General features: G+C 44.4%; 1 protein-coding gene across 3 annotated transcripts in view; it reads left to right on the top strand.

Moving 5' to 3' along the window:
- GLDC (glycine decarboxylase) overlaps nt 1–26,885 on the top strand; it is a 192,215-nt gene that overhangs the window by 163,127 nt on the left and 2,203 nt on the right. For all 3 annotated transcript variants that reach the window (XM_029614128.1, XM_029614136.1, XM_029614144.1), the window contains 7 exons: nt 970–1,119; nt 2,838–2,950; nt 3,995–4,136; nt 10,850–10,961; nt 15,852–15,947; nt 16,414–16,586; nt 22,701–22,781. In XM_029614128.1, the coding sequence (XP_029469988.1) occupies nt 970–1,119; nt 2,838–2,950; nt 3,995–4,136; nt 10,850–10,961; nt 15,852–15,947; nt 16,414–16,586; nt 22,701–22,781 (867 nt within the window). The remainder of the gene's footprint in view (nt 1–969; nt 1,120–2,837; nt 2,951–3,994; nt 4,137–10,849; nt 10,962–15,851; nt 15,948–16,413; nt 16,587–22,700; nt 22,782–26,885) is intronic.

Raw genomic sequence — 26,885 nt, 5'->3', positions numbered from 1 at the left:
GCCCAGCACTGCCCTCGCCCAGGCAACTCGACTAGTGTAAAGCGAGTGCCTCTCCCACTCCTACGGCTCCCTGGGGCCACTGTACAAGCATGCGACTCTCGGCAGTGTCCAGTTTCTTTGAGAGCCCACTGGTCGCGTCACTGCTCGCAAGGCCATGCCTGATTCCTCCAGGAGCGAGCTTGTACTATGGCCGCAGCGGCCAGGCCGTCTACAACGTGCTGCAGAAGCATGAGGGTTAAGGTTGGCTTGGAGGGGTGGGGGGGCAGAGGACACTGGTTGATTCACCGGGGGTGGGGGGGCTTGGCCACTGCCTTAGGTCTTTTTGACCTGGTTTTTAGGGATTCTGGGGAACTTGTTGGGCAGTGGCAGGCATGGCTCCTCTGGCCCCAAATTAACACTTCTCATTGGGGGGAGGGGGGGAGGACATGGCCTGGCATGACATATTTTCTTGTTTAGAGCGTATATAGCTATATATTTTTTTTTAAATATAGCTACATAAGGTTAGTTATCCTGCTCACGGCCACATTTTAGAGTTAGCCACATGTTCCGGTAAACTCAACCCCCACCAGAATGCCCCTACATTATCCAGCTAGATTTTTTTATCTAGATATGTGCCAGCAATATTCAAACATCAGTATTTATACAGATAACTTGGGTTATCCACATAGATGCCTTTGAATAGCGGCCCCATAGTTATCAAACCGTAGGCATTCTTGGTAATTTGATTGAAAGGCGTGTAACACAGCCATAATCTGATGGAGATTCTTATCCCTGCCTCTCGGAGGTGGTGGGAGGGTTGATGGTATTGCCTAGATTCAAGTTGTACTAGTATTGTGGGCTTCATTGGTAGCTTTAGTTTGTACCAGTGATGCTTTGAAACAAGTTTAGGTGAAGGGTAGAACACTTAGAATATCAATCTGTTTAACTTCTTTCCACCACCTTCCCTCCTTCCTTCCTTCCTTCCTATAGGTGGATAAGCACAAAGAGAACCTGGCAGCCATCATGATCACGTACCCCTCCACTAACGGTGTGTTTGAAGAGGACATTAGTGATGTGTGTGATTTGATCCATAAGTGTGGCGGTCAGGTTTACTTGGACGGAGCCAATATGAATGCACAGGTTTGGACAATGTTCTTTTCTTTTTTTTAACCTGTGCTTCATGTTTGTAGAAGTCATTCCATCACTTTAAGGCATTTTCTAACCGTGTACCATTGGATCTTTTAAATATCTCTGGAGTCTGCTTCTGCCTATTTCTTACCTCATCACTTTTGTGCCTCCTCACTATCTCATGTCACTTCCTCATATTTGGTTAATAAGGAGTGGAGGTGATGGAGTGGTATACAGTTAAACACCATAGAAGAGAGTCTAGTGCTATAAAGATTCATGGATCCAATTTTTGGGATTCAATAAAGCAAACTTGAGAGATTGATGAAATCAACATATCCTTCATTTATTAAGTGATAGACTTGTGAAGAAATCTTTAGGTCCCCCGACACGGACCAAGGGCTGCGTCGGGAGGGACAAAGCCCAATGGTAAAATGGTGAAATGTATGACTTGACAAGATGGAATATGTTGAATGTTGAGTGACAAGGATAATGTAAATGTAGAGCCCTACGGAGGGAATCCAAAGCAACTTGCAAATTTTAACAGCAACGTCTCCTTGAGGAAGGGTTTTAAAAGGAACATACAATTTTTAACCAATTCAATGGAAAAGTATGGCAGTGGCCCCCCTGGTCTCCTAATAGCTTAAGAACCCCTCCCTGACAGCCCCCAGAGACAAGACCCCCACTTCCCCTGCCCCTCTGGCCCCACCCAACAGCTCAGTAACCCCTTCCTGCCCACCCAGACAGCTCAATAGCCCCCTCCATGGCCCTCCAGAAGGCAATATCCCCTGCCCCTCCGGTCCTCCTGACAGCTCAATAACCCCTCTCCAAGACCCCCCTTCTCCACACCCCTGGCCCCCCCGTCAGCTTAACCACCCCTTCTCCGCCTCCCCAAAAGCAAGACCCTCCTCCCTGCTCCTCTGCCCCTCTCCCTGCTCCCTGAAGGCAAGACCTCCCCTCCCCCACAAGCCTGGCAGCTTAAGAACCCCCTCACCCCTCTAGTCCTCCCGATAGCTCAATAACCCCTCCCCCATGCCCCCTCCAGAGAGCCCTTACCTTATCCTGGATCCCACGTCAGGGACGAATGCACCGTTGCACCCATCCCAGTTGTTGCCGTTTTCCAAATTAGCACCGACCTGACCTTGCCCCAGCCATGTGACTGGGGCAAGAACTGGGTATCGGACCCTGCTGGTTTGCTGAAGGTGGCAGGAGAAGTGGCAGTGAGGGGTGTATTGTAGTGCTAAAGGTGGAGAGGAATATGGTAGTGAAATATTTGTCCAGGCGCTGATAATTGACAGGTATTTGTTTTTCTTCAAATCAAAGGATTTCCTTTTTTTTTTTTTTTTCCTAATGCTGGCGGGTGATAAGAGTTGTGTGTGCCAAAGTAGTGAAGAATTTACTCTGCATATCCAAGCATTCAGAACTTTCATGGGCAGAAAGTTGGCAACTGTAATAATTTATAGCATTTCCTACAGTGCCTACAAATCATTCTATTTTTATATGAGAAACACTATATATAAATTACTTTAGCCAGTTTACATAGCAAAAAATACTTTTCTGTGACTATGAACACTGCATGTGATTTCCAGCTGTTTTTGCTAAAATTTACTCTTAGCAATACTCTTTAAAAAAAAAAAAACAAAAAAAAAAAAACAAACTAAAATCTGAATAGCAAGTGTCTGTTATACAGTAAAAATACCATGTATAATGTACTGAGTTAATGTGTTTGGCAGGTGGGACTCTGTCGGCCTGGTGACTATGGTTCAGATGTTTCCCATTTAAATCTTCATAAGACCTTCTGCATTCCCCATGGAGGTGGAGGACCCGGCATGGGACCAATTGGAGTGTTAGTACAAGGGCACATGGCCGCCTTTTATCTCAAACTACACTTGAGACAAGTCTTTTTTTGTTTGTTTGTTTTAAAGTAGTAATGGTAGGTCTTGCCTGGTAATTAGGACAGATATGTGCCTCAAGCCTTCTGTTCCCTGTGTCGGGCAGGGCTGGGGAGAGGGAGTCGTGGGATGGTGATGCCTGGGGCCTGGTTTCAGGACAAGTGAGGGTAGGGTTCTGGAAGGTGCTCTGGTGCATGGCCACAGGCTGAGAGCTGCCTGTAGTGACTGGGCTAAAGCTGGGAGGGGATATAAAAAAAAATTTCAAAAATATGGAGTGCTTCATGTTCATGAGTTGAAGGGGGTTGGCAATATTGCAGTTGGCATCGAAAGAAGCTGTTGTAACCTGTGCTAAGAATAGATAAGGTAAATTGCATCGATGAAGGTAATTTTTAGGCATTGTCTAAGTTACAGCAGCTCTGATAATTCAGAAACTTTGGGATCTCTTAAAACTTGACTGCACGTGAAATAACCCTTGTGTAGGATTTCCAGCCTTTGAGAATAGACTCCGAGGATTTAAAGGTCGATTCACAGCCTCTGGGTGGAAAGAGTCCTGGGCATTGTGCGGTGGTGACACCTAATAGCCGGATTCAGGGTCCATGATTGCAGGGCTCCAGAAGAAGCCCCGAGGCATGGCCCCTAGTTGGATTATCATGAAATGACTGGTCTAAACTAAGTTGGGAGCAGATATAAAATTGGAAAAATCCCTGGGTAGCTGTGAATGAAAACTCATAGGGCCTGATCCCAGCACTGGGACTGGAAGTCAAGCCCAAAAAGAACAGGAGGAAACTAGGTCTGAAAACCTCTATTGACATTTACTTGGGGGGCCAGAAGGCTTACAGTGCAGTTACTATCACACTTGGAACCAAACTATTTGGAAATGAAGTGGAGCCCATTTTAGTCTTATTGTAATTTATGATTTAGGGCTATTATTGTGTGGCTTTGAAGCTAGAGCCGGAAAGCTCCTTCTGACACTTAATTTCTCTTGTTTTGCATTTTAGGAAGAAGCATCTTGCTCCCTATCTTCCCAGTCATCCGGTCATTGCAGTGCAATTAGACAATGCGGCCTGCCCCTTGGGCACAATAAGTGCAGCACCGTGGGGTTCCAGTGCTATTTTGCCAATCTCCTGGGCATATATCAAGGTGCAGTCTTAGCAAAAAAATGGTGTTGGATTGTAAACCTTGACAAGCAGATGTAGGCAATGTTTTCCTACTACAGCGGAAGTGATGGGGGGGGAAGAGAAACTTTTAACTCTGAACTGGCATGCTAATAACATCTGGTAACGTGTCCTTCACTAGTTTGTCTAGGAAATGGCAAAAAAGTAAACAAAGGTGAAAGGACACAGGTTGCCATGTACCGTCCTGTTAGCTATGGGTGGGTCGGGGCCCGCCCACTTCGGGCTCAGGCCCAACCAGTCCGGGATGCCTGACACTGGAAACCTGCAGGAAAGCCTCCCCAAGGGGCGTCTCACGCTGTGATGCCCTCTTCGTGCATTAACCTCAGTGGTGAGGTGATTGACATGCATGTGGGATTTCAATCCCCCATGGGCAGCAGAGCAGACCTGCGGCGTCCTGGTGATGACGTACCCAGAGGGCTCCCCACCCCCGAGGGCAGAAGAGCAGAACCTCAGTGGCACGTGGTGATTTGCCTGTGGGGATCCCACCATCCGTGGACCGAAGGACTGCAGCAATGCCAAACATCCTGCCCAACAAGCCACAAGAAAGAGAGGAAGGGGAGGGATGAGAAGAGGAGGTTATGAGTAAGGGGAGGAGTGAAAGGGAAAGAGGTGGGATGAGTGAGGGGAAATAAGGAAAGGGCATGGAGAGGGGAGGGAAGAAGCAGGAAGGTAGGGAGAGTGAGAAGGAAGAAAATGGTGAGAGTGAGAAGGAAGGAGGAAAGGGAAGTGGGTAAGTGAGTGAACAGAATGGGTGGATGAGAGAGAGGAGCAGGAACAGTGTTGGCAGTGAGAGGATGAGTGAGAGACTGCTGAGGTTGGGGGGGGGGGGCAGTGAGGGTTGGGTGTGATAATGTGTATTTCTTATTTTTGTATTTTGCTTTTTCTTCAGTATTTCACTGTTAAGAGTTTCTTTTTTTTCAGGCTTTCCATTTCAGTTTTGTCTGCACGTTTGTGTTTCTAATTTGTAGTCCCTTATTTTTCTGTATTGGGTAAGGGTCAATCTGTGTTCTGAGGTGCAGTATTTCTATTTGCGTGTAGTTTCTCTGTAGGGATTTGTAGCAATCTAGCTTGTTCTGTTACCCCAGTAGGTAGTGTTTGTGTTCTAGGGCCTGGTGTAATATTTGCATTGCTGGAGGGTGCACAGAAACTGCTTTTCTGTGCACCCTCCAACTTAATATTATGGCGATATTAAGTCTGAGGTCCCGAAACTTTCCAAAAGTAAAAAAAAAATAATAATAAATAAAAAAAAAAATTTGAAGTCTGCCGGCAGCTGTCGGGTCAAAAAGCGGATGCTCAATTTTGCCGGAGTCCGGTTTCCGAGCCCATGGCTGTCAATGGGCTCGAGAACAGACGCCGGCAAAATTGAGCATCAGCTGTCAAACCCGCTGTCAGCCGCCGCTCGGGTCCAAAAGGAGGTGCTAGGGACGCGCTAGTGTCCCTAGTGCCTCTTTTTGCCCGTTTTTACCACCGGGCCTCATTTAAATACAGAATCGCGCGCACAGGAGAGTGGCCTATGCGCGCGCCGGGAGAGCAGGCGTTCACCCGCTCTCCCGCGGACTTTACTGTATCGGCCCGAAAGTGTTTAGCAGTGGAGGGATTTTGTTTTGCTGAGGCAGAGCCATAGCTAGGCAATTTGGCACCTATGACCAAGTGAAAAATTGCACCCTTACCCATTATAGAACATGACACCAGAGTAGGGAGCCTGTTAAATGTTTGCACAGCAACGCCAAAGGCCGATGCATGGATATTAAGTGTCTCGGGCAAATCTTACAGCCTTGCACCCTGTCATGCCCTCTCTACACACTATTAAAAGTTATGCATTTATAACAGATTTTATGTGAAAAAGGATATTAAATCTTCTAAAGGTAAAATATCACATGCAATGGTATAGTGCTGATCAGAAATTCCCAGAAAAAAAGCAAAACAAACACTTGGAATCCATATCGCATTAGGCCTACTGTAAAACACCATGGGCTTGGCCCTCAGAAAGCCAGAAGAAAACAGAATTACAATAAACTTTCTATGTCAGACTAGCACCCACTGCAAGCATTCAAACAGCAAAACCCCTACCTAAGAAAAGGCAACACTGCAAATATTACACCAGGCCCTAAAACACAAATACACCTCCTATTAAGAAAACAGAATAAGCCAAGCTGCTATTGATCCCTCCACAGAAACTACACTCTAGTTGAATGCCTCACTTCAGTCACATATGCAGAACATAGACCTTCAATAAAAGAATGGAGACCATAAAATAGAAATATGCAGGCAAAAACTGACCTGGAAATTGCAACAAGCCAAATTCAGTATGCAATGCAACAATGGAAAAAGCACCTTTACTATTCCTCATAAAACAATACAATCAAGAAATTTAAAGTTTATCAATACTAGTAAAACCACACCAATAAAAAGCATAATTCAAAACAGCTAACGAATAGAATAATATCCAGTAATTAAAAACTCATATAAACATTTTCCAAACACCAATAAAATACTTCAAAACACACATCAAATAACAGCCAATTAAAGGTAAGGATTTTATAAATATCCCTTTATCATTTTGGTCACCCTTCTCTCTACTGTTACAACCATGGCTGCTATACAGCCGCCTCACCACCAGAGGTCCCTCGCGAGCATGCTCTCCTGGCTGGTTCTCCTTGTCTTCTCTATATTCCAGACTTCCGTTTATAACCCTGCTTAGCATTTCCATTGATGCTTCAGCATCGAGCTCGTCTGGGCTCCCTGCTCTAGCCTCTTCTGCCTTCCGTGTGTGGCCTTCGGGCCTTCTGTCTGCTGTGTGTGGCCTACGGGCTGTCTGCTGTGTGTGGCCTACGGGCTGTCTGCTGTGTGTGGCCTATGGGCCCTCTGCCTTCTGTGTGGCCTACGGGCCTTTGCCTGCTGTTTTTGGCCTATGGGCCTTCTGCCTTGCCTTGCGGCGTGTGTATAGCCTTAGGACCTTCTGCCTTGCATTACTGTGTGTGTGTGTGGCCTTCGGGCCTTCTGTCTTCCCTTGCTGTGTGTGTGGGGCCTTAGGGCCTTCTGTCTTCCCTTGCTGTGTGTGTGGGGCCTTAGGGCCTTCTGCCTTGCCTTGCTGTGTGTGTGTGGCCTTCGGGCCTTTTGCCTTGTTCTGCTGCCTTTGGGCTTATGTGTTTCATGTTCAGTGTTAGTGCTGTCCTGGTTTGTCTGTCCAGTTCTCTGTCAGTCTTGTTTCCCCAGTTCAATCACTTATACCTCCAGCCATTATCACTCTTACCTGCACGCTTCCTGAATTCATCCTTACCAGCACCCAGTTCCAGTTTTCTATACACCTTTACCTGCATTCACTTTCACACATACCTCCATGCTGATCCAGTATTTGAGTTCACCCTTACCTCCATGCATCTGGTATCGGGTATCTCCAGCCAGTGTTAGACTCCATCTGCCTATTCCACCTTCCCACTTGCCCATAGGGTTCACTCATTCCTGCCTGCACCAGTCAGCATCTAGACTCTTCTGTAGCCCTGCCTCTCTCCACCCTGAGACACCCCTGTTAGTGGTGTTCACGACTCCTGACCTGTGCCCATTCGTAACATCTACCTTCTCCAGTGCAACTATATCTGTTTTGAGATGCAGCGACCAGAATTGTACACAGTATTCAAGGTGTGGTCTCACCATGGAGCGATACAGAGACATTATGACATTTTCCATTTTATTCACCATTCCCTTTGAAATAGTTGGCTCAGTGTGCTGTGGCAGTCAAAAAAGCAAACAGAATGTTAGGAATTATTACAAAGTATTATCCATTATGATGCCTAGATCTTTCCTGGATGGTAGCTCCTAATATGGAACATAACATCGTGTAACTACAGCAAGGGTTATTTTTCCCTATATGCTATATTGGCTTATGAATATACTAGGCCCAAACTCAACAATTTAAAGCCCCTGAGCTAGCCATTTAAGAATGGCGAAACTCAGCTGAGTCGGGCATTTTAATACGTCTCCACCATAATAAATACGTCTAAAGGACATCTGGCATCTGTTTTGTTTTCACCATGTTAACCTTGGGCCCACCATACATAATTTGTATTTTTTGCATTATTTTAATACTATACACTCGAGGGAGGGAGCTGTACAAGGCCATGCCCTAGATGACTGTTTAATGATTTGACTAAGGTCACAAGGAATGACAGGGGGGGGGGGGAGAAGAACAGGATTTGAACCCACTACTCAAAATAGCACTGAACACACGCATGGGACAGCTAGAGAAGGGGCCCTGGGAAATAGAGCCTCAACTACCCCATAAAAGAGCTCCATCTCCATAGGACGTGTTCTGTGGGAGTGACTTTATGCAGAATCTAGCAGTCAGGCCATAATATGGGCAAAGTTATGGGATTTGCTCAGAAAACAAGCACAATACCCCCTTTGCTATCATGAGTAAATCTGATAAAAATAAGCAAAAGGCTCATTCAGATATTAAAAGGTCCATATTAAAGGTGTTTGTCTAGCTAAGTTGGTGTTTAGTCTGACAAACCCCAGAATCCTACCAGTTTTGCTGGCGCCGAGTTAGCCTGCTAACTACTTAGATAATTCAAGGGCATTCTGTGGCAGAGTAAAGTTATTCAGCTAAACTAGCTGCCTTAAGGGTGGTCTTAAATTTAGCCAGATAAATTTTCCGCTCTGAGTTAACTGGGTATATTCAGCGGCACATCCGCCCTGCTGAGTATTTGGTAAAAGTTAGCCAGATAAGTTTATCTAGCTTATTTAGCCAGCCCCTTTGCAGCTCAACATCTACCTCTAATAGTACTTTCCTATAACGTACTCTACAGAAATACTTCAATAGGGAAATGCATTTTTCCCTATTGTAACTAATACATCTGACTAATACGTAGGCTTTAATCGGTTGTAGTGTCTAAAAATGCTAACCATCATAGTTCTGGGTTCACATGTGAAATCTTTCTAATTACTGGATGAAGATGGGAATAACAGAAATGTGTATGTGCTTATCTAGCATTAATTTATAGTCCTGTGTGTACAGGCAAATGTTAGGAATACAGATGGAGGGAAGATAGAACCCAGTACCTTTGCAGAATTATTTGCATGAATCTAGCAAAACCGAAAACAGGCAAGAGTTGGGTCCATTTGAAATATATGCAGAGATACTCTAGTGCTTACAAAAGTGTTGCAACGTCAGTAATATATCTGTTGGTTTCCAAAGAATGACTGAAAATGATTTTTGGGGACTTTATGGACAGATGTAGACCTTCTCTCAAAAGGATGAGCAAGGAGAAAGCTGGGAACTATAGGCCAGTTACCTGGTGGTTGGGCAGCTAATGGAATTGCTGCTAAAAGAGTATGTCTGTCTAATTTTGCAGATTACAGAAACATAAGCAGCATTTTTTTTTTTTTATCTAAGGGAGGTCATATCACACAAACTTGTATTTATTTGGGGGACCAGGGAATTAGATCAGATTGGGGAGAGAACAGAACGTGGCATGCTTTCAAGAAGTCCTTTTCTACATAGGAGACTTAACAGGAAGAACAACCTCAGGATGAGTTAGAAACTGGTTGATTCTAGGTTGCTGGTGATGGCAGAGTTAACACCAAGTAAAGGAGGATTCCTAGTGGAGTTTAAGGTTGAGTTCTGGCTCCAGTTCGATTCAGCATTTTCATAAAGGCTAACAGGGCAAGGTCATCCTTTTTGCAGAGGACATGAAGATCAGGATGTAGTCAGTCCAGATGGCGTAGGAGAAAATGAGTGAATTAAGTCTTGAGGCATGATAGTTCAGGCAGCTAAGATTTAATGCACAACAGTCATGTATTTGGGGTGCAAAACTTTAAGTGACCAGAGCATGATAGGGATGGCATGTACTTTATTTAGAACTTTTATATACCGACATTCATTTGCATATCACATCGGCTTACAATTAACAGGGATAATACAAAATGATTTAGAAAGTGAAAAATAGTTATATGAAACAGGGATGCGAAGGAACAAGATGGGGATGTAGGGGAAGAAAAAAGGGTCCAGAGGGCAGTTAGATAGCTTAATCAAAGAAATAAAATGATGCAAGTAATGTGCACCAAACAGATGAAAGACCTCAGGGTGATCATATCTGTTCTCAAGGTAGCCAAATAGTGCAGCAAAGCAGTAACAAGTGCTAGAAAAAAAAGATAAGGTGCATAGTATAACCAGGGATGTCTGTATAATTCACTCATAAAACCTCAGTTGAAGTATTGTCCTATTCCGAAGGGTTCAGAGGGCTACCAAAATGGTGCAGAGCCTGCACCGTAAGACCTATGAAGAGATCTAAGGATCCCTATATGTATACCTTAGAGTAAACGGGGTGGAGGGAGCGGCGAGAATGGTGCATTCAAATACATTAGAATAAATATAAAAGGCGAGCATTTTTCAGTGGAAAAGTCTAGGAGGGGTTCATGGTATGAAAAGCAGTGGGCTCAGGAGTTCCATAAGATTATTTTTTCTAAAAACGGTGAAAGGTAGTGGATGTATGGGACAACTGCTCCATTCCCCCAATATCACAATCTTCCCCGGCAAAGATTGTGTGAAAGCAGTGTCAGAATTCAAGAACACATGCACAGAGGCTGGGTACGGGAATGGATGCACTGGAATAGTCCTTGCAGCCTGCATCCGCAGTTTTATATTCTCTTGCTTTCTCCTCCCACCCCCTTGCCTTTCAGATGATGGGTGCCAAAGGACTGAAACATGCGACAGAGATTGCCATATTGAATGCTAACTACATGGCGAGGAGACTAGAAAAACACTACAAGGTCCTTTTCAAAGGGGCTAGAGGCAAGTAAAAAACTATGAAACTATAGGTGCTACTTGGAACAGAACATAAGAACTTGCCATACTGGGTCAGACCAAGGGTCCATCAAGCCCAGCATCCTCTTTCCAAAGAGGCCAAACCTGGCAATTACCCAAGAGTATTGTCTGTTTTTAAATTATAGCCGTTGTGTTGTGGTAGGGCACATGAAGTTCTTCATTGTGGAAAATTGTAGAAGGTAAGCTGAGCATGGAAAGCTTTCCTTGTTTCTTTAGTGCTATTGCTGTCTGGCTGTTCCTGACCTGCTGATTTCTTGTTGATATATTGAATGAGTCAAAAAAATTGTCACCATGAATTACAAACCTATACACATTCGTTTATTATTTTAACTCACCACCTAGTGCAAAAAAACACAAACAGTTATTCATCATCAATGCTCTCTAAAAAAAAAAAAAAAAAAAAAAAAAATGCAAATCATAAAATCTTAACACTCATTCCTTAAAACAATATTCAAAAACAATCTTGCCAATACGTACAAAAATAGTTATAAACATCAAAATACACAGATGAAAGGTAGCTACAATACAGTCCAGTTCTTATATCTCTAAACAATGATGCTCTTATTAATCTTCAAGTATATCAACACTTTATCTACAAATTCTACTCACTTTCCTCTATTTCAATTGGTTATTAGAAATCACACACCCAATATCAACATTCACATTACCAATTCACAATCCTATATTCAGATACCCAATGATCACTTTCCCATATTCATATCCCCAATGATTTTCACATTTCTTGCCCATTTAGACCTGCACTGGAAATGTGTAGCACAGAAGTAACAGCGTTTTAGACTAGCGCTTCTCACCTTTTATTTCACGGTACGCTTTCAGGTTTGCTCAGTCCTCGTGGCACACCAAACCAAACTTTGCACAGTTCTCTCTTTGGCAGGAGAGCAGATCTGCTTGTTAACCTGTGTATGTATTGCTTCAATCTGATGTCTGAACATGTGGGCCTTGTGAGATTTACAGGGCTGAATGCATTCAGGTGTCAGACTGAAGCTGGCAGAGGAGCGTCGCACAGGGTAAGGAGTGCTGCTCTCCTCCTGACACTGGCAGAGAGGTTTTACCACATTTCTTGTGGGTGAATCTGGGACACTTGTTCCCCACTAGTTAGCAAGCAGTTCATTTTGGGGGTGGGGCACAGAAAGCAAGGCTTTATGGTCCCCATGTAAATTTATAGTAATCTGTTCTCAAAATATTACCTTAAAGCATGTTAAGTTGTTTTTTTGTTACCACAAAATATCTGAGCCAATACAAAAGCCTCTGCTGGTAGGTATGTCCTGCCTACAAGAGAATGAATTGTACACCAGAAAGTTAAAATAGCTAACAAAATCTAGCAATCCCTAAAATGTAAATTGTCTTTGACCTGGACATGTCTTGTATACAACTGGGTCCTAGGACATTTAACACCGAGTTACTAATATTCTCTATCAGGCAATATGTTTGAGTTTTGCTGTCTCTGGTATAATTTTCTGATTTAGCATGTCTTTTTTTTTTTTTTTTCATTCTTGCTTTCCCTCTTTCCTTCAGAGTGGATATTTAATATTTTCTTTTCTTTCAATCTTTCTATTCTTTTGATTGTCTCCTTTCTTCTCTTCATCCTTGTCATCTTTCTGTTCTTCTTTTTTCTTCCCAATCTCCTTTCCTCATTCCTCCTCTCTTTCAATCCACTCAGTGCCTAATTATCTCCCTCTGTTCTGGATCCTCTCCCTATTCCTAAGCTTTCTCCAGCTCCTTTTCCATACCCTATCCTTTTTTCTCTTTCCATCCTTCCCCCTTCTTCCAGGTTTGATCTCTTCCCTCCCTCCCTCCCTCACCAGTACGGCTCGGCTTTTTCTCATGATTACAGATGCCACCTGGCTCCATGTCATAAGGCTTTACCCTATTGTATGCAGAGACTTGAAGTTCTGCCCCAGGAAGATCAGTGAGAATCTGAACTACAAATCCCTGCATGCAACAGAGTAAAACCAGGACTGGATTAGCCTGTTCCTTATGCATGGAGCCAGGTGGCAACCTACTCATGATCCTCCCCCCCCCCCCCCCCCCCCCCCCCACAGCTGGCAGGGACTGCAGTGTCTGACTCCATGTCAACATCCTGCGGGACTCCCCTCTCTCTCTCGCCATTAGCATTTACCACCCTCTTCCCTTCCCATAGATCATTCTTGCCTGACTAGAGCTCTCAGCTAATACAATAAAGTACATTCAGCTGAATGCACAGTCTTACCCACACTTAAATGCACATTTTGTGCAGGTAAACATTACTCCCGATGCAGGAAGGAATTTAATCTGCACAAAATGTGCAATTAAAAATGTATGTTCAGCTCCATGCTCTCGCAAGGAAACTCCATGCAAGTGAGGGCAGTTTCTCCCAATGCCGAGAGGTGCACTGGGCTGAGCACACATTATTTTCTTAACATTAGAAAGTTTGTCTGCTAGTCAGAGGTGGAGTAAAGTTTCTAAAGCTAAATCTGCCACTGGGGCTTCCCACCCCTACGCACAAAGAGAAATGGCAGTGGCTCAACAGTGCATTTATTTTTTAAGCCTAACCGCGGCCAGACATCCAGATAAATTAGGAGCATAACAAGATATACTCCTAAGTTAGGTGTGCAAGAAAAGAGATGCTCTCTTCCATTCAGCTTTCCTTCCCCACCCCACCCCTCCCCCATCTTAAAATGTACATACAGCCTGTGCTGAACATAAACTTTATTTACCTATGTGTAAGCACATTTTAATTCTCAATGCATTGGCATTACTGCATCAGAAGTTAAAAAGAAAAATGTGAACCCTGTGCATTAAAACTGTAGCTGAAATTCAGCACACAGGCTCTTAAGGCACAGGTTACTGCATTGGCCTGCGAGTGATTTCCTCTTCCCTTCTGCTTTTCAGCAGAGTCCCAAGTTCCTGCATGACAGACATCTAGGAGGTGGGGCAGGGTCTAGCCACTCAGAGCACATGGGAGAGAGGCCTGAACTGCCGGTGGAGATGGATAGGAAGGGAAGGGCTAGATGAGGGAGCAGAGGCTCTTCCCTATTTACTGCTGCTGGCTGGGTTCTCTGCTTCTGCCCCTCCCCTCCTCTCTTCCACAGTCCTTCCAGTTGCCAGTTCCCAATCATTTTGGGGCTGCCAGCACTGCAGTACAGGAAAGACTCTCCAGTGGCAGGGGTGTGCTGGTTGAGAAGCACTGTTTTAGGCAGTCGTGCTTTTTTTCCTCTTTTTCTCAGTCTTTCTTTTAGGCATCTTTTTTTTTTTTAAATTTAGATTTTTATATTCTGGGGGTTTTTTTTGCACTTTTTTCAGCACTTCAAAGTGGATTACATTCAGGTACTGTAGGTATTTCCCTATCCCCAGAAGGCTTACAATCTAACGGGCCGATTCAGTAAAGTCCACGGGAGAGCGGACGAACGCCCGCTCTCCCGGCGTGCGCACAGGCCACTCGCCTGGGCGTGCAATTCTGTATTTAAATTAGGTGGTGCAGTAGAAACGGGCAAAAGGAGGCGCTAGGGACACTAGCGCGTCCCTAGCGCCTCCTTTTGACCCGGAGCGGCAGCTGTCAGTGGGTTTGACAGCCGATGCTCAATTTTGCCGGCATCTGTTCTCGAGCCTGCTGACAGCCACGGGTTCGGAAACCAGACACCGGAAAAATTGAGCGTCCGGTTTTCGCCCTGACAGCCTCCGGCCCATTTAAAATTTTTTTTTTTTTTACTTTTACCCTTCGGGACCTCCGACTTAATATCGTCATGATATTAAGTCGGAGGGTGCACAGAAAAGCAGTTTTTACTGCTTTTCTGTGCACTTCCCCGGTGCCGGCAGAAACCAGCGCCTACCTTTGGGTAGGCGCTAATTTCTTAAAGTAAAATGTGCGGCTTGGCTGCACATTTTACTTTCTGTATCGCGCAGGCATACCTAATAGCGCCATCAACATGCATTTGCATGTTGAGGGCGCTATTAGGTGCCGCAGGTTGGACGCACGTTTTCCTCCCCTTACTGAATAAGGGGTAAGGGAAAACGCGCGTCCAAGGGCAGGTAAGTATCGGCCTGTAAGTTTGCACCTGAGGCAATGGAGGGTAAAGTAACTTGCCTGGTCTCCTGGTTCATAGCCCACTGCTCTAACCACTAGGCTACTCCTCTCTTGTCGGGTCATACCACATTTTCTGCCTTGATAATGACTTATCCTGTACCCATATAGTGTACTATTACTTCCTGATATACTATTTCCCAGTGGATTCTTAAGATCAGAATTATTTCCAAATGAAATAGCTGAAGGATCTATGTAAGGTAGTAATGTGCAGGATGAAACTTTTTTTTTTGTCCGTTTTGCTTTAATGTAAATGCTAAAAATGAAGTGGCACACACCATTTCAAAACTGGACTATAATGAAAATGCACATCCCTAACATAAGATAGAATATTACCTTTAATGTGAATGTTATAGGAGTTAAGAAACATTTACGATTCTGTATTTGATTTAAAGGCCACATAATCCAGTGTTCTAAGCAGCTTAATAAGTTACAACAAAACGTATGATATTCTGCTTACAGCATGCAAGATGGCAAAAACCTCCTTTAAGACCACCCTTTTAGAAGGCCAAGCAGCGAGCACTACAGTACTCTATGCTGGTCCAAACATTGCAGCCATCTGTGTAATGCAAATTAAGATTTTCAGATGTTTTCAGTATTCAAATATGTAGTGTTACTGTGTACGAAAAAGTAACAATTACTAAATTGCATGTAATTTGTCTAGTTACTATAGGGTCACTTTGAGTGGAAAGGTGGCTCTTCACATAGTTGTAACATCTGTTTTAAATGAGCTAATAAAATAAAGGCTTACTTTATGATGAAGTATTCTATTACAGGTTATGTAGCCCATGAGTTTATTTTGGACACAAGACCTTTTAAGAAAACAGCAAATATTGAAGCTGTGGATGTTGCAAAGAGACTTCAAGATTATGGTAGGTTTTAAATTATTTTGCAGGAACCATTAAGCATGAAACTTTGCTTGTAATAGGCAAACTTAAAATCATGTTAATTGCATTTTGCAGACTATACTTGATAGTGCAAATTTTCAATAGGCCTATCTGTCCTGCAGAAAAGAGCTTTTATGGGTTGTGATACCTTGGTTGTACGTGAGCTTTTAAGACCATAGAGGCCCAGTCGTCTTGTGCATGTGCTTTTCAGATCATAATATTTGGATAATTATTGGTTCAGTATCAAGTATCACAGCTTGCAAAAGAACATTTTTGTAGCAATTCCCTCAAGATGGCTTTTAACTATTAATTAAAAGTCTTTGAAAATTGAAATTCAGGACATGAACTTGCTTATTGCTTTTGTTTCCTTAGGTTTACCTTATCTATAATTTCCTTGAGTCTTCAGGTAAATGTATTTGTCTTTTTTTTTAATTTTTTTTTTAATTTTAAGGATTTCATGCTCCAACAATGTCATGGCCAGTGGCAGGTACTCTTATGATTGAGCCAACAGAGTCTGAAGACAAAGCAGAATTGGACAGGTTCTGTGATGCATTGATTAATATAAAACAAGAAATTGCAGATATTGAGGAAGGAAGAATGGACTCAAGAGTTAACCCATTGAAAGTGAGTTTTTATCCAGGTCAAACTTGGTCATCTTTAACAACTTAAATTTGTATTACTGGCTGAATTAATGTAATTGCTCAACACAGCACATTTGGCACACAGTGATCACATGACCTCTGGTCAGTTATGTATCTAACTGCTCTCTTATGTCTAGTATGTTGACATCTTTAATTCAGCCATTTGATTTGTAAAATCTTTTTAAAACATTTGAGTGGTAATAGGAGTTTGCTAAAATTTTTTATAAAAATGTGACTCAGTCCAGCTCAAGGCTTAGCGGCAGTGCATCCCAGCTAGAGCTGATCCAAGTAGGGTGCAGAGCCCAGGAAATTGTTAGCATGGGAATTTCCTGGGCTCAAGGGGAAGGATCCCCTTGAGCTATTATTGAGAAGCATGGGGGGGGGGGAGTTTGAGCACCACCTTCCTCCACCTAGATATGGTGGAGTAAGGGAGGGGGCAAAGTGTAGTGGAAACCTCCTCCTGGAGTGGTGTGGATATCCAAAAAAAACAGGAGGGTAGGCGATCTAAAAAAGCCATAAGGAAAAGAAAGGATAGATGCCTTGTGTCTTTTTCAATTCTTTATTGGAGTAGAGACGTGTTTAGTTAAATACTGCCCGACTCAGGCCGATTCCTTAGGCCTAAGATAGGTTGAAAACTACATGTCATCTTTGGAACCAGAAAGTAATTAGAATAAAAAAAACAAGTTCTTTTCTTGCGGTGGAATAAGGTCTGCTACATTTGGCTAATAAGAGAGAAAAGCTCTTGTTAAAGCTTGAGCTTTTTAGCATCTAAACACTCTCTCACCAGAGGATTGTTTTGGGGAGCATAATTTTCAGGACTCATTAGTTAAAAATCATGCTCATTTGACATCATGAAGCCTTCCTCTACCAGAAGCTCATCTGAGTAATGGGGAAGGTTTGAAGATGTAGTCAAAATTTAAAATTGGCTTTGATCTGCATCTCTTGTAGAAATTTAGGTTGCCTCCTCCCTCTGGTATGTGGCCTGTTTTGATGATGCTACTATAAATGAAGGCATGGATATAGCTATATTAGTTCTGGGGGAATTATGCACAACTGTGGAATGCAGAATTTGTGCAGAAAATGGCGAAGGCCGTCCCACTCACGGTGAAGATGGAGCAGGCTACAGTGAGAGTGAGGGATGAGAGAGAGCATGTGAGGGTGCTTGGGTGTGCGTGCCAGAGAGATTGTGAAGGAATGAGAGATTGGGAAATGGTGTGTGTGTGTGAAAAAAAGGGATTGTGTGTATGTGAGGGTGCTTCTTTATGAGAGAGGGAGCCTGTGAGAAGTGATGTGTATGTGTGTGTGTGAGCGAGCTAGTGTGAAGGGGTGTGTGTGAGAGAGAGAGAGCCAGTGTGAAGGGTTGTGTGGGTGAGAGGGAGCAGAACTGAGAGAGGGGGGTCAAATTCTGGGAGTGGAAATAGTGGAAGGGATTGAGCCTAGAGAGGGAGGTGAGAGTGGCAGATGGAGGAGTTGCGGCCTGAGAGGGCAAAGTGAAAGGACTGTCCAGGGCAATAGGGAGAGTGTGGAAGAGACACTTACAGTGAACTTCTAGGAAAATTATGCTCAAAATATTTTAAACTGCATCTCTAAACTTCTTTTCTGGATTACATTTTAAATTTATTACTTAGACTATCATGTATATTGCATTATTTTGACCAATATAAAGTATGCAGAATTTTGTTTCTGTGCACAGAATTTAAAATTCCTCCAGGGGTAGTATATTCTTGTATAGTAACATTGCCTTCCATAAACTTAAAGCTGATCATTTCTGAAGGTGGAGAGTTGCTCCACTGTAGCTGTTGAAAGGGTAAGGAAGGTAGCATTAGTGATCCTTAACATGATCTGATTCTTTACTTTTCCCAGAAAGAGATGATCTCCCATGCCTGGAGCATCTGCAGGCTTCTCATGTACACCCTAAGACTAAAATCATGTAACCAACTAAGCCGCCTGGCTCCAATGGCCACCGCCAAAGTGCTAGAAGAGGTATCATAGGCAGATCTGATTAGATGCTTGCCGCAGTCTTCTGCCTCCTGAATGGCAAGAATAAAGCAGTTTATTTTATCTATCGGAAGATCGTCTAGAGATTGTAGTCTTTGTACATGAGCATGTATATGCTGAATTCTGTGCAGCTGATGAGATGCTGTTCTGGAGCTTAGCATGGTTCTTTGAAAGATTGCCTTTGTTATTCAGCATCCTGGTTGCCAGAGAGGGTGCTGGAAGGTGTTTTGTAGCACTTGGCATCTCTTAAAACTGATATTGCTATTGAACTTTGCCATGTCCCAGAGATGGTCGAACTCTGTATTTGATCTAACTTCCTTGAGACAGGAAGGATGGATAGAGGTGTTTGCCACATTCTCACTTGAAGCTCTTAAAGCAGCCTGCGTACTGGAGCTGTCATTGCCTGCTCAGGTCCGTAAATATGCTTGAGCCAAGCCAAAGACATCTTTTGAGGGTTCTTATTCTTCTTTTAATGTGAAAGGAATTCCCTTGGCCATTTTTTCTTTACAAAGGTGTGAGATAGGACATATCCTCAGGCAATGTGCTCCTAGGCTGCAGAAGGGAGGGATCAGATCGAAGACCTAAGGATGGTTCATCCTCAGAACATAAAGTGATGCACTGGGAAGATTCAAGCCTTTCTGGAAATCAGAGTAAATCAATAAGAGGCATCTTATCCTTGGGAGGAAAACTACTTTTGTTTCTGATTGGGGTTGAACCATTTCATCCCTGCAGTGATGTGGAATAGCGAACTCTGCATCCAACTTCAAAGCCAGGGTGCCCAAAACAGGGATCCCTTCCTGTAATGGAAGTGCTTTACAAAGTCTTCCCACAACCTTTTCAGAAAGGAATCTTGATCAGTTGGTGCAGGAAGGAACTGACAGAGAGGAACTATCCAGTTCTGGAACTAGAACTGGCATTCTGTGTGGCCAAATCTAGTCCCCTTTTGGCAGAGGTTTCACTAGAGTATTTCTAGACTTTTCAACGCTGAGGAAAAATTGTCACTGAAATGTGTGCTGCTGATGCACTGGTGCATCTGCTAGTGGATGTTGTCTGTGCTGAACAGACTTAGCGGATGATGTTAACTCCTGTGCTGAGCTCCTTCCTGCTCCATGCTCCTCAGGACTTTTCATCTTTCGCTGCCTGGTAAGCTCTGGTATTGGCCTCTTTCTCCATGCCAGGATCCTTTGGCACCAAAGAGTGTGCCCTTACCTCCCTCTTTACTGAAGGGGGAATGGTACATGTGCTAAGATTGCACTGAGTCATGACTCCGAGTGTGAGAGGACTTTGTCCTGTTTATTTTGGGTGAAGCTACCTCTGCAGACGAACTTTCTCCTTTTTCCAGAAGGGGAGTAAAGTGATTCTAAAAATTGAATATGGCTTGTGGATTTTCTGGCCCTTGGGGACATATAAACACAATTGGCGTAATTAGGCATTTCTCAAGAAGAGCCTATCCAACTGACACTGGGATCATGGAAGATGGTCAGACATTTTTTCTTAGAATATATCTAGGACATTTTTTGCAACCTGTTTCAATAACATCTTCAAAATCGCTGAGGCAATGTCAAACTCAATTTTGGAGGAAAAAATGTGAATAATGCCAAAAGAAAAAAATTGGTGGTAGTATCTAAATTTGTGGGTTTGGATTTTTTTTTTTTTAATTTGAAAGGGAGACAAGTGATTGGAGAGAAAATACAAGAGCTAGTTACATCTGTTTTGCAAGAGCAGAAAGACTGTGGAGGCTTTATGCAGTGAGTGGCTGTACAGGAAAGACCAGGAGCTTGGCAGGACCTTCTAGATTTTCCGAGAGCTTTCAGTCTTGGCCTTGTGGGATGTAGTCTCCTGCTTGTCCGCAGAGAGAAATGCTTTCTGGATTACGTTCTGGAATCAAATTTCTTAAGGTATCCTTTGTACCATGTTGTAGAGTGAGGTCCCCAAACCATGGCCCACAGGCTGCATCCTGCCCTCAGAGCAAGCTCCTCTGTCTATGGCCAAACTGGTCCATGGAGATAGGTTTACTTTTTTTTTTTTGAACCATACATAGTGGTAGGAGAAGGCATTGCTGGCAGGTCCTGTGATGTGAAAGAAGGGAAAAGGAGGGGAGGGGGGGGAGAAGGGAGTGTGAGGAGGGGGGGAGAAAGGGGGAGGGAAGAAGAGAGCAATGTACAGGGGTGGGAGAGTGCATAAACAATCACCCTGCTATATCCCCATCCCTCCGTCACTCTTCCAGGAAATGCATCCTGAAGGGGTGGGTGGGGGAGGAGGCGGCAGGTGGTAAGCTTTCCAGGGTTGAGGCTGGGTTGCCAACTTCCTAGGAATATTCTTACTGACATCTTATCTGCCATACCTTTGCTGCCTGCCTTCTGCAGCATTTCAAATCACTGAAAGGGCCAAGGGAGAAACTACCACCATCGCTGCTCATCAGAACTCAAGGGGGCCCCCAGCCTCTCTGTAACGTGAAGTGTCACATACAGCCCTTCATTAAAAAAGTTGGCAACCCAGCCACACCCCTGGAAGGCCTACCACCTAATGATTTATTTTAGGCCCAATGTATCAATTTTTGGAGCTACGTTTTAGAAAACGTTTGTGTGATTAAAATGTAGCTGTGTGCCTTGAAGTGTTTTGGTTCTAGTTATGATATATGTTGAACATAGTTTTGCTCTGTTCTCTTTATATAATCGTTAATAGGAATATCTTGAATGACCTATTTTGACTTAAAAAGCCCACGTGTCCAGGGATAGGCAACTCCGGTATTCAAGAGCCACAGTCTGGTCTGGTTTTCAGGATAAGGATAGAGAACATGCATATGAGAGTTGCATAGAATGGAGGCAGTGCATGCAAATATATCTGCTGCATATTCATTACGGGTATCCTAAAAACCAAACCTGTTTGACACCCCAGGACCCCTGTGCTATATTGTGCTTTTTGGCCTTAGTTTTAGTGTAAAATCTGTTCATGCTGAACTTGGTACATTTGATCCAAAAATGTTAGGATGAAAGGTTCATGTTGAGAATTCAGTGCTTATTTCCAAGTTAATCTTCTGGTAGATATGTCCACTAATTTTGTTGAATCAAATTCCAAATCTAACATGTTTAATTCAAAACTATATAGTTTTGAATGAGAACGTAAATTGGAAATTAAACATGTTAGATTTGGAATTTATATACATATACCTTTTTCCATGGAGGGCTTCCCTGATAAATATTGGCATGCTCCCCAGACTGACTAATAATGCTATCATGCCATGCAGCACTCTGGTGGGGGGAAGGGGGAGAGAACACGGAAGTCAGCCGTAAGCCAACTTCAGCAGGTCCCAGGCTCACTCCAGCAGATACTATTTAAATGATTAAACAGTAACAGTTAATGTTTAACTTTTTTTTTTTTTTTTTAATTCTGTACGTGAAAATGCTATGAATCATAGGCACGTCTGTAAAGGTCATGACTTCTGGAAAGTGAGAGGTGGTGTGTGATTGTGCAGTATGGGCCTGACTTCCCACAGCATTTACACACTCGAAACTGGGGTTTACGCATGCAAATGCCCTTGACCCTCATGTAAGAGGGCTTTTGAAAATTGCTAAAATATATGCCATTGAATTGTCCATAGGATTTATCCGAGCAAGTGCACTTTACGTTGGTAAATGGCTTTTGAAAATTGCTACAATAGTTAACATTTACTCGTGTAAATGCTCTTAAGCATTACCCCATCATGTGTGGTATTTCAGAGCTGCCAATTTGGCTATATAACAAAATATTACACAGGGCAGTTAGGCTTTAGTCAGTCAGATGAGGAATACTGTTTAAACACCTCCAATTTTCTTTTATAATTCAGGAAGTTACTTCATTGCCTGTATAAAAGTTATCTTAGAAAACTGCAGGAGACTGTATGAATATAATGCAGAGTACCCACTAACATTAGATCTCGTAGAACATTTAAATTCATCTGAAAAATAGAGAAGTTATATACACCCGTGCAGCCAGTGTCGAGCTATTGCAGTGCTTAGTTTGTCAAGACAGTTTACCTAGCACACGTCTTGTCACCACCACATCTGCAAGATGCGCAACCCTTTGCATGTTCAAATGTTGTTGTGTGTGTTCATTGCAGATGGCGCCACACACCTTGAGTTGTATTGCTTCTTCTAAATGGGATCGTCCTTACTCAAGAGAAGTTGCAGCTTTCCCTCTTGTGAGTATGGAACTGCAGCCCAGTCTGGTGGACTGGACCAATCATTCCACACTTGGATGTCGTGTCTCACTTTGTAGAATCTTATCTGCTTTTTGGTGCTCTCCAGCATTTTTTTTTTAAATGACATGCTCAGATTAAAATTAACATATGTAGTACAAAGTAACACATTAGTAGTTTTGGATCTGAAGCATGTGGTCATCCATGAATGACACGTCAGTACAAATTCTCCTGGGCTCTGTTGGACAGGAGACAGTAATTCAGAGTCTGTGTGATAGCTGTCAGCTGAAGTAAAATCATGCAGCCGACAGAGCTCCCCCCTTTTCCCCATATATTGGTTCTGAAGTACGGATTGATAGTAAATGTCTTCTGTGGTAGTCTCTAAATACTTGGCCCACTTCACTCAACCCAAACTTTCTCTTTAATTTATGGTGGTCAGATTGTAATCTGTCTAAAAAGATGCACAGTTTTGCCCTTGTAACTCATTCTATTAAACAACTTTAGAGTAGAAGTGTTAAAAACAAGTCCTGCGAATAAACCTGCTAAATAATCCAGTCCAAAAGTGATCTGTAAGTTCTCCCAGGACAAGCAGGATGGTAATCCTCACGTATGGGTGACATCATCAGATGGAGCCCTGTCATGGAACACTTTTGTCAAAGTTTCCCAGCATTCTACTAACCCTGTAGCCACCAGGGGTCCCCTTCAATCTCTTTTGTTTTCTGCGCAGCAGTTGCCTTGCGATTTAGGAGCGCTGTGAGATTTCTCACAACTTTCCTCACGGAAATATTTGAAGTTTATCTTAAAAATCCCTCACCAGGGTCCCCCATCGCGCTCCGTTCCCTCAGACGCTTGGTAAGCGGTTTTTCCAGTACTTGCCGTCTGTTCCCGGCGGTTTACCGCTTCAGTGCCCGACTGTCACAGACCGCATGCCCACCAATTTTTGACATGGTGACTGGGGTTTAGAAAATGCTCAGAGTGTCCGAGGACCATGTCCATAACGGACCCACATGAAGTCTGAGTTTTGTGCTTAGGCGCCTCGCACAATGTCCGTCGATGCCCTAGTTGTGTACAAATGACCCCCAAAGGCCGGCGCATCCACCTGGACAAAATGGAGCAGTTGTTCGCTTCAAAACGCACTACTCCATCGATGCCAGTTCAAGTGCCACCGACCATGGAGGGTCCATCAACCTCTGAGACAATTCGCCAGGAGCATTGTGGACAGGGTGACCATCCATGTCAGACTCCATCGAGGACATCAGCGTTATCATCCTCTGTGCCTGGGAAAGACCGGACCGAGCACTGAGGGAAATAGACACCGGCACCAAAGAGTGTTCCCGACCGGTGCCGGCACCGGTACCGCAGCGGCATAGACTTCCATTGAGCTGCCTGCAAAGAGGGCCCGGGGAGGAGCCCCCATCCTCCTCTGGACCCGGGACCCCTAGGCGTTCTCCACAGATACCGGTGCCAGGCACCGAGCCTCCACGGACCCCTGTGGAAGCTCCAGTAATACCTAGCCTGCCTCCTATCCCAATAGCCATGCCACTCATGCCAGCTTCCCGGGAGGAATTGGATCACATCATCTAAGAGGCAGTGCTGAAAGCCTTACGAGACTTAGTTCTACATCCTGCAGAAAGGAACAGAAGCAGGCAAGCATGAAGTCAGAGCTGCTTATGACTCCTTTGAAACAGCATCCAGAGTCTCGGCAGTGGGCATCAGTGCTAGATGCTGGGCCTGGCGTAAGAAGTGCAGGACAAACTGGCAGATCTACCCTGTACAGGAGACAACCTATTCAGGGATAACATCCAGGACGCAGTGGCCCAATTAAAGGACCACCATGAGACCCTGCGCCAGTTGTCAACTGTCTCCACAGATGTTCCCTCTGTAACCCGCAGAGTCACACGTAGAGAACCCAGAAAACAATTTTACAAGCCACGCAGATATTACCCTCCTGCATCCCGTGCACGACCGGCTTGGGCACCTCAGAAGGGACATGAACATCTTTTCCAGAGTGCAGCAGCCATATTCCAGTGAGGGACTGCCTTTGCCACTTTGCAGCAAATTGGCATCCAATTACCACAGACCAGTGGGTATTGTCCATCGTAGCTCACGGTTACCATCTAAATTTTTCAAAAATACCCCTGACTTCCCACCCAATCCATTCTGGACCTGGGACGACCACACAGGAAAAGTCCAAGTCAGAGCTCTCAATCCTTCTGTTGGTCAGAGCCTTGGAACCGGTTCCACCAAATCAGCAAGGAAAGGGGTTCTGGTCCAGATACTTCCTAATTCCAAAAAAGACTGCTGGACTCCAGCCTATTCTGGATCTCCGTGCCTTGAATACATTTCTTTGCAAGGAACGGTTCAGAATGGTATCCCTGGGCACCATCCTTTTACTTCAACAAGGGGATTGGCTCTGCTCTCTGGACCTTCAAGACGCATACACCCATATTGCGATCTGCCCTCCTCACAATCACTCCAATACAAGGTACTGTCATTCGGCCTAGCCTTGGCACCTCGAGTCTTTTTATGAAGTGCCTGGCAGTCGTAGCTGCACAGTTACACAGCTGAGGCATATATGTTTTTCCATACCTGGTCGACTGGCTCATAAAAAGCCACTCCAAACTAGGAGCCCTAGACTCTCTTGGTCTAACCATAAGGCTTCTGAACTCATTGGGATTTCTAATCAATTACTCCAAATCCCAGTTTACACCGTCTCATCTTCTCTCCTTTATAGGAGCAGACCTAGAAACGACACTTTCCAGAGCATTCTTACCCAACGACCGTGCGATTACGCTGTCCAATCTTGCAAACTTTATCTGCTGTCGGAAAAGAGCCTCTGCTGGCCAACTACTCAAGATGCTCGGCCATATGGCATCAACCCCATGGCACGCCTTGCCATGAGTGACCCAATGGACTCTAAAATCTCAGTGGCGACAGGCTACTCAACCGCTGTCATTCATGGTACACATAACCAGCCAGCTTCGTCTGTCCCTTCCCTGGTGGACACACAAAGCCAACTTACAAATGGGTCTTCCTTTCCAGCAACCGGCTCCTCGGGTAACCTTAACTATGGACACTTCCAGCCTAGGTTGGGGAGCCCATGTCCAAGGCCTTCAAACTCAAGGAACTTGGACAACAGCCGAAGCGACCCATCAAATCAACTTTCTGGAGCTTCGGGCGATGCGCTACGCCCTTTATGCATTCCAGGACTGCCTCTCCAACAAAGTTGTCTTGATTCAAACAGACAACCAAGTTGCAATGTGGTACCTGAACAAACAGGGGGGCACGGGCTCTTACCTGCTCTGCCAGGAGGCGGTGCAGATCTGGGCCTGGGCCTTGTTGCATTCCATACTTCTGTGAGCCACTTATCTAGCGGGCAAACAGAATGCACTGGTGGATTGCCTCAGCCGATGTTTCCAGCCCCTCGAGTGGTCTCTGGATCCCTTGGTAGTGAGCAGAATCTTCCACAGGTGGGGTCAGCCGACCATTGACCTCTTTGTGTCCAGTCAGAACTGCAAAGTGGAACGCTTCTGCTCCCTACACAGGGACTGTCAAGCACCAGCCATGGATGCCTTTGCCTATCCCTGGAACACAGGCCTGCTTTATGCATATCCTCCGATTCTGCTAATAAGCAAGACTCTCGTGAAGCTACAACAGGACCGGGACTTAATGACTCATAGCCCTGTAGTGGCCACGCCAAATTTGGTTTCCCATACTTCTCAACCTTTTTGTCCAGGACCCCATTTGCCTGGGCACGTCGCCCAACCTCATAACACAGAATCATGGCAGGTTATGCCACCCAAACCTCGAGACGCTGTCTGTGATTGCCTGGATGTTGAAAGGTTGATGATACTACTCAACCTTTCAAGTGACGTTTCTCAAGTCCTCGTAGCTTTACGGAAGCCTTCCATGTGGAAATCCTACCGCTCTAAATGGAAGAGATTTACCTTGTGGTACACATAGAAGGCCTTGAATCCCTTTTCTTGCCCCACCTCTCGGAATCTGGCCTCCAGACGTCATCTATCCAAGTGCACCTTAGTGCCATTTCTGCTTATCAAGGAATAGGGGTTGCTCCGATAACGGCTCAACCCCTGGTGAGTCGCTTTG

The sequence above is a fragment of the Rhinatrema bivittatum genome, chromosome 1, assembly GCF_901001135.1.
Source record: "Rhinatrema bivittatum chromosome 1, aRhiBiv1.1, whole genome shotgun sequence".
Taxonomy (NCBI): Eukaryota; Metazoa; Chordata; class Amphibia; order Gymnophiona; family Rhinatrematidae; genus Rhinatrema; species Rhinatrema bivittatum.
Note: the sequence above shows the minus strand (reverse complement) of the source record. Positions and strands in the feature narration are given on the sequence as shown.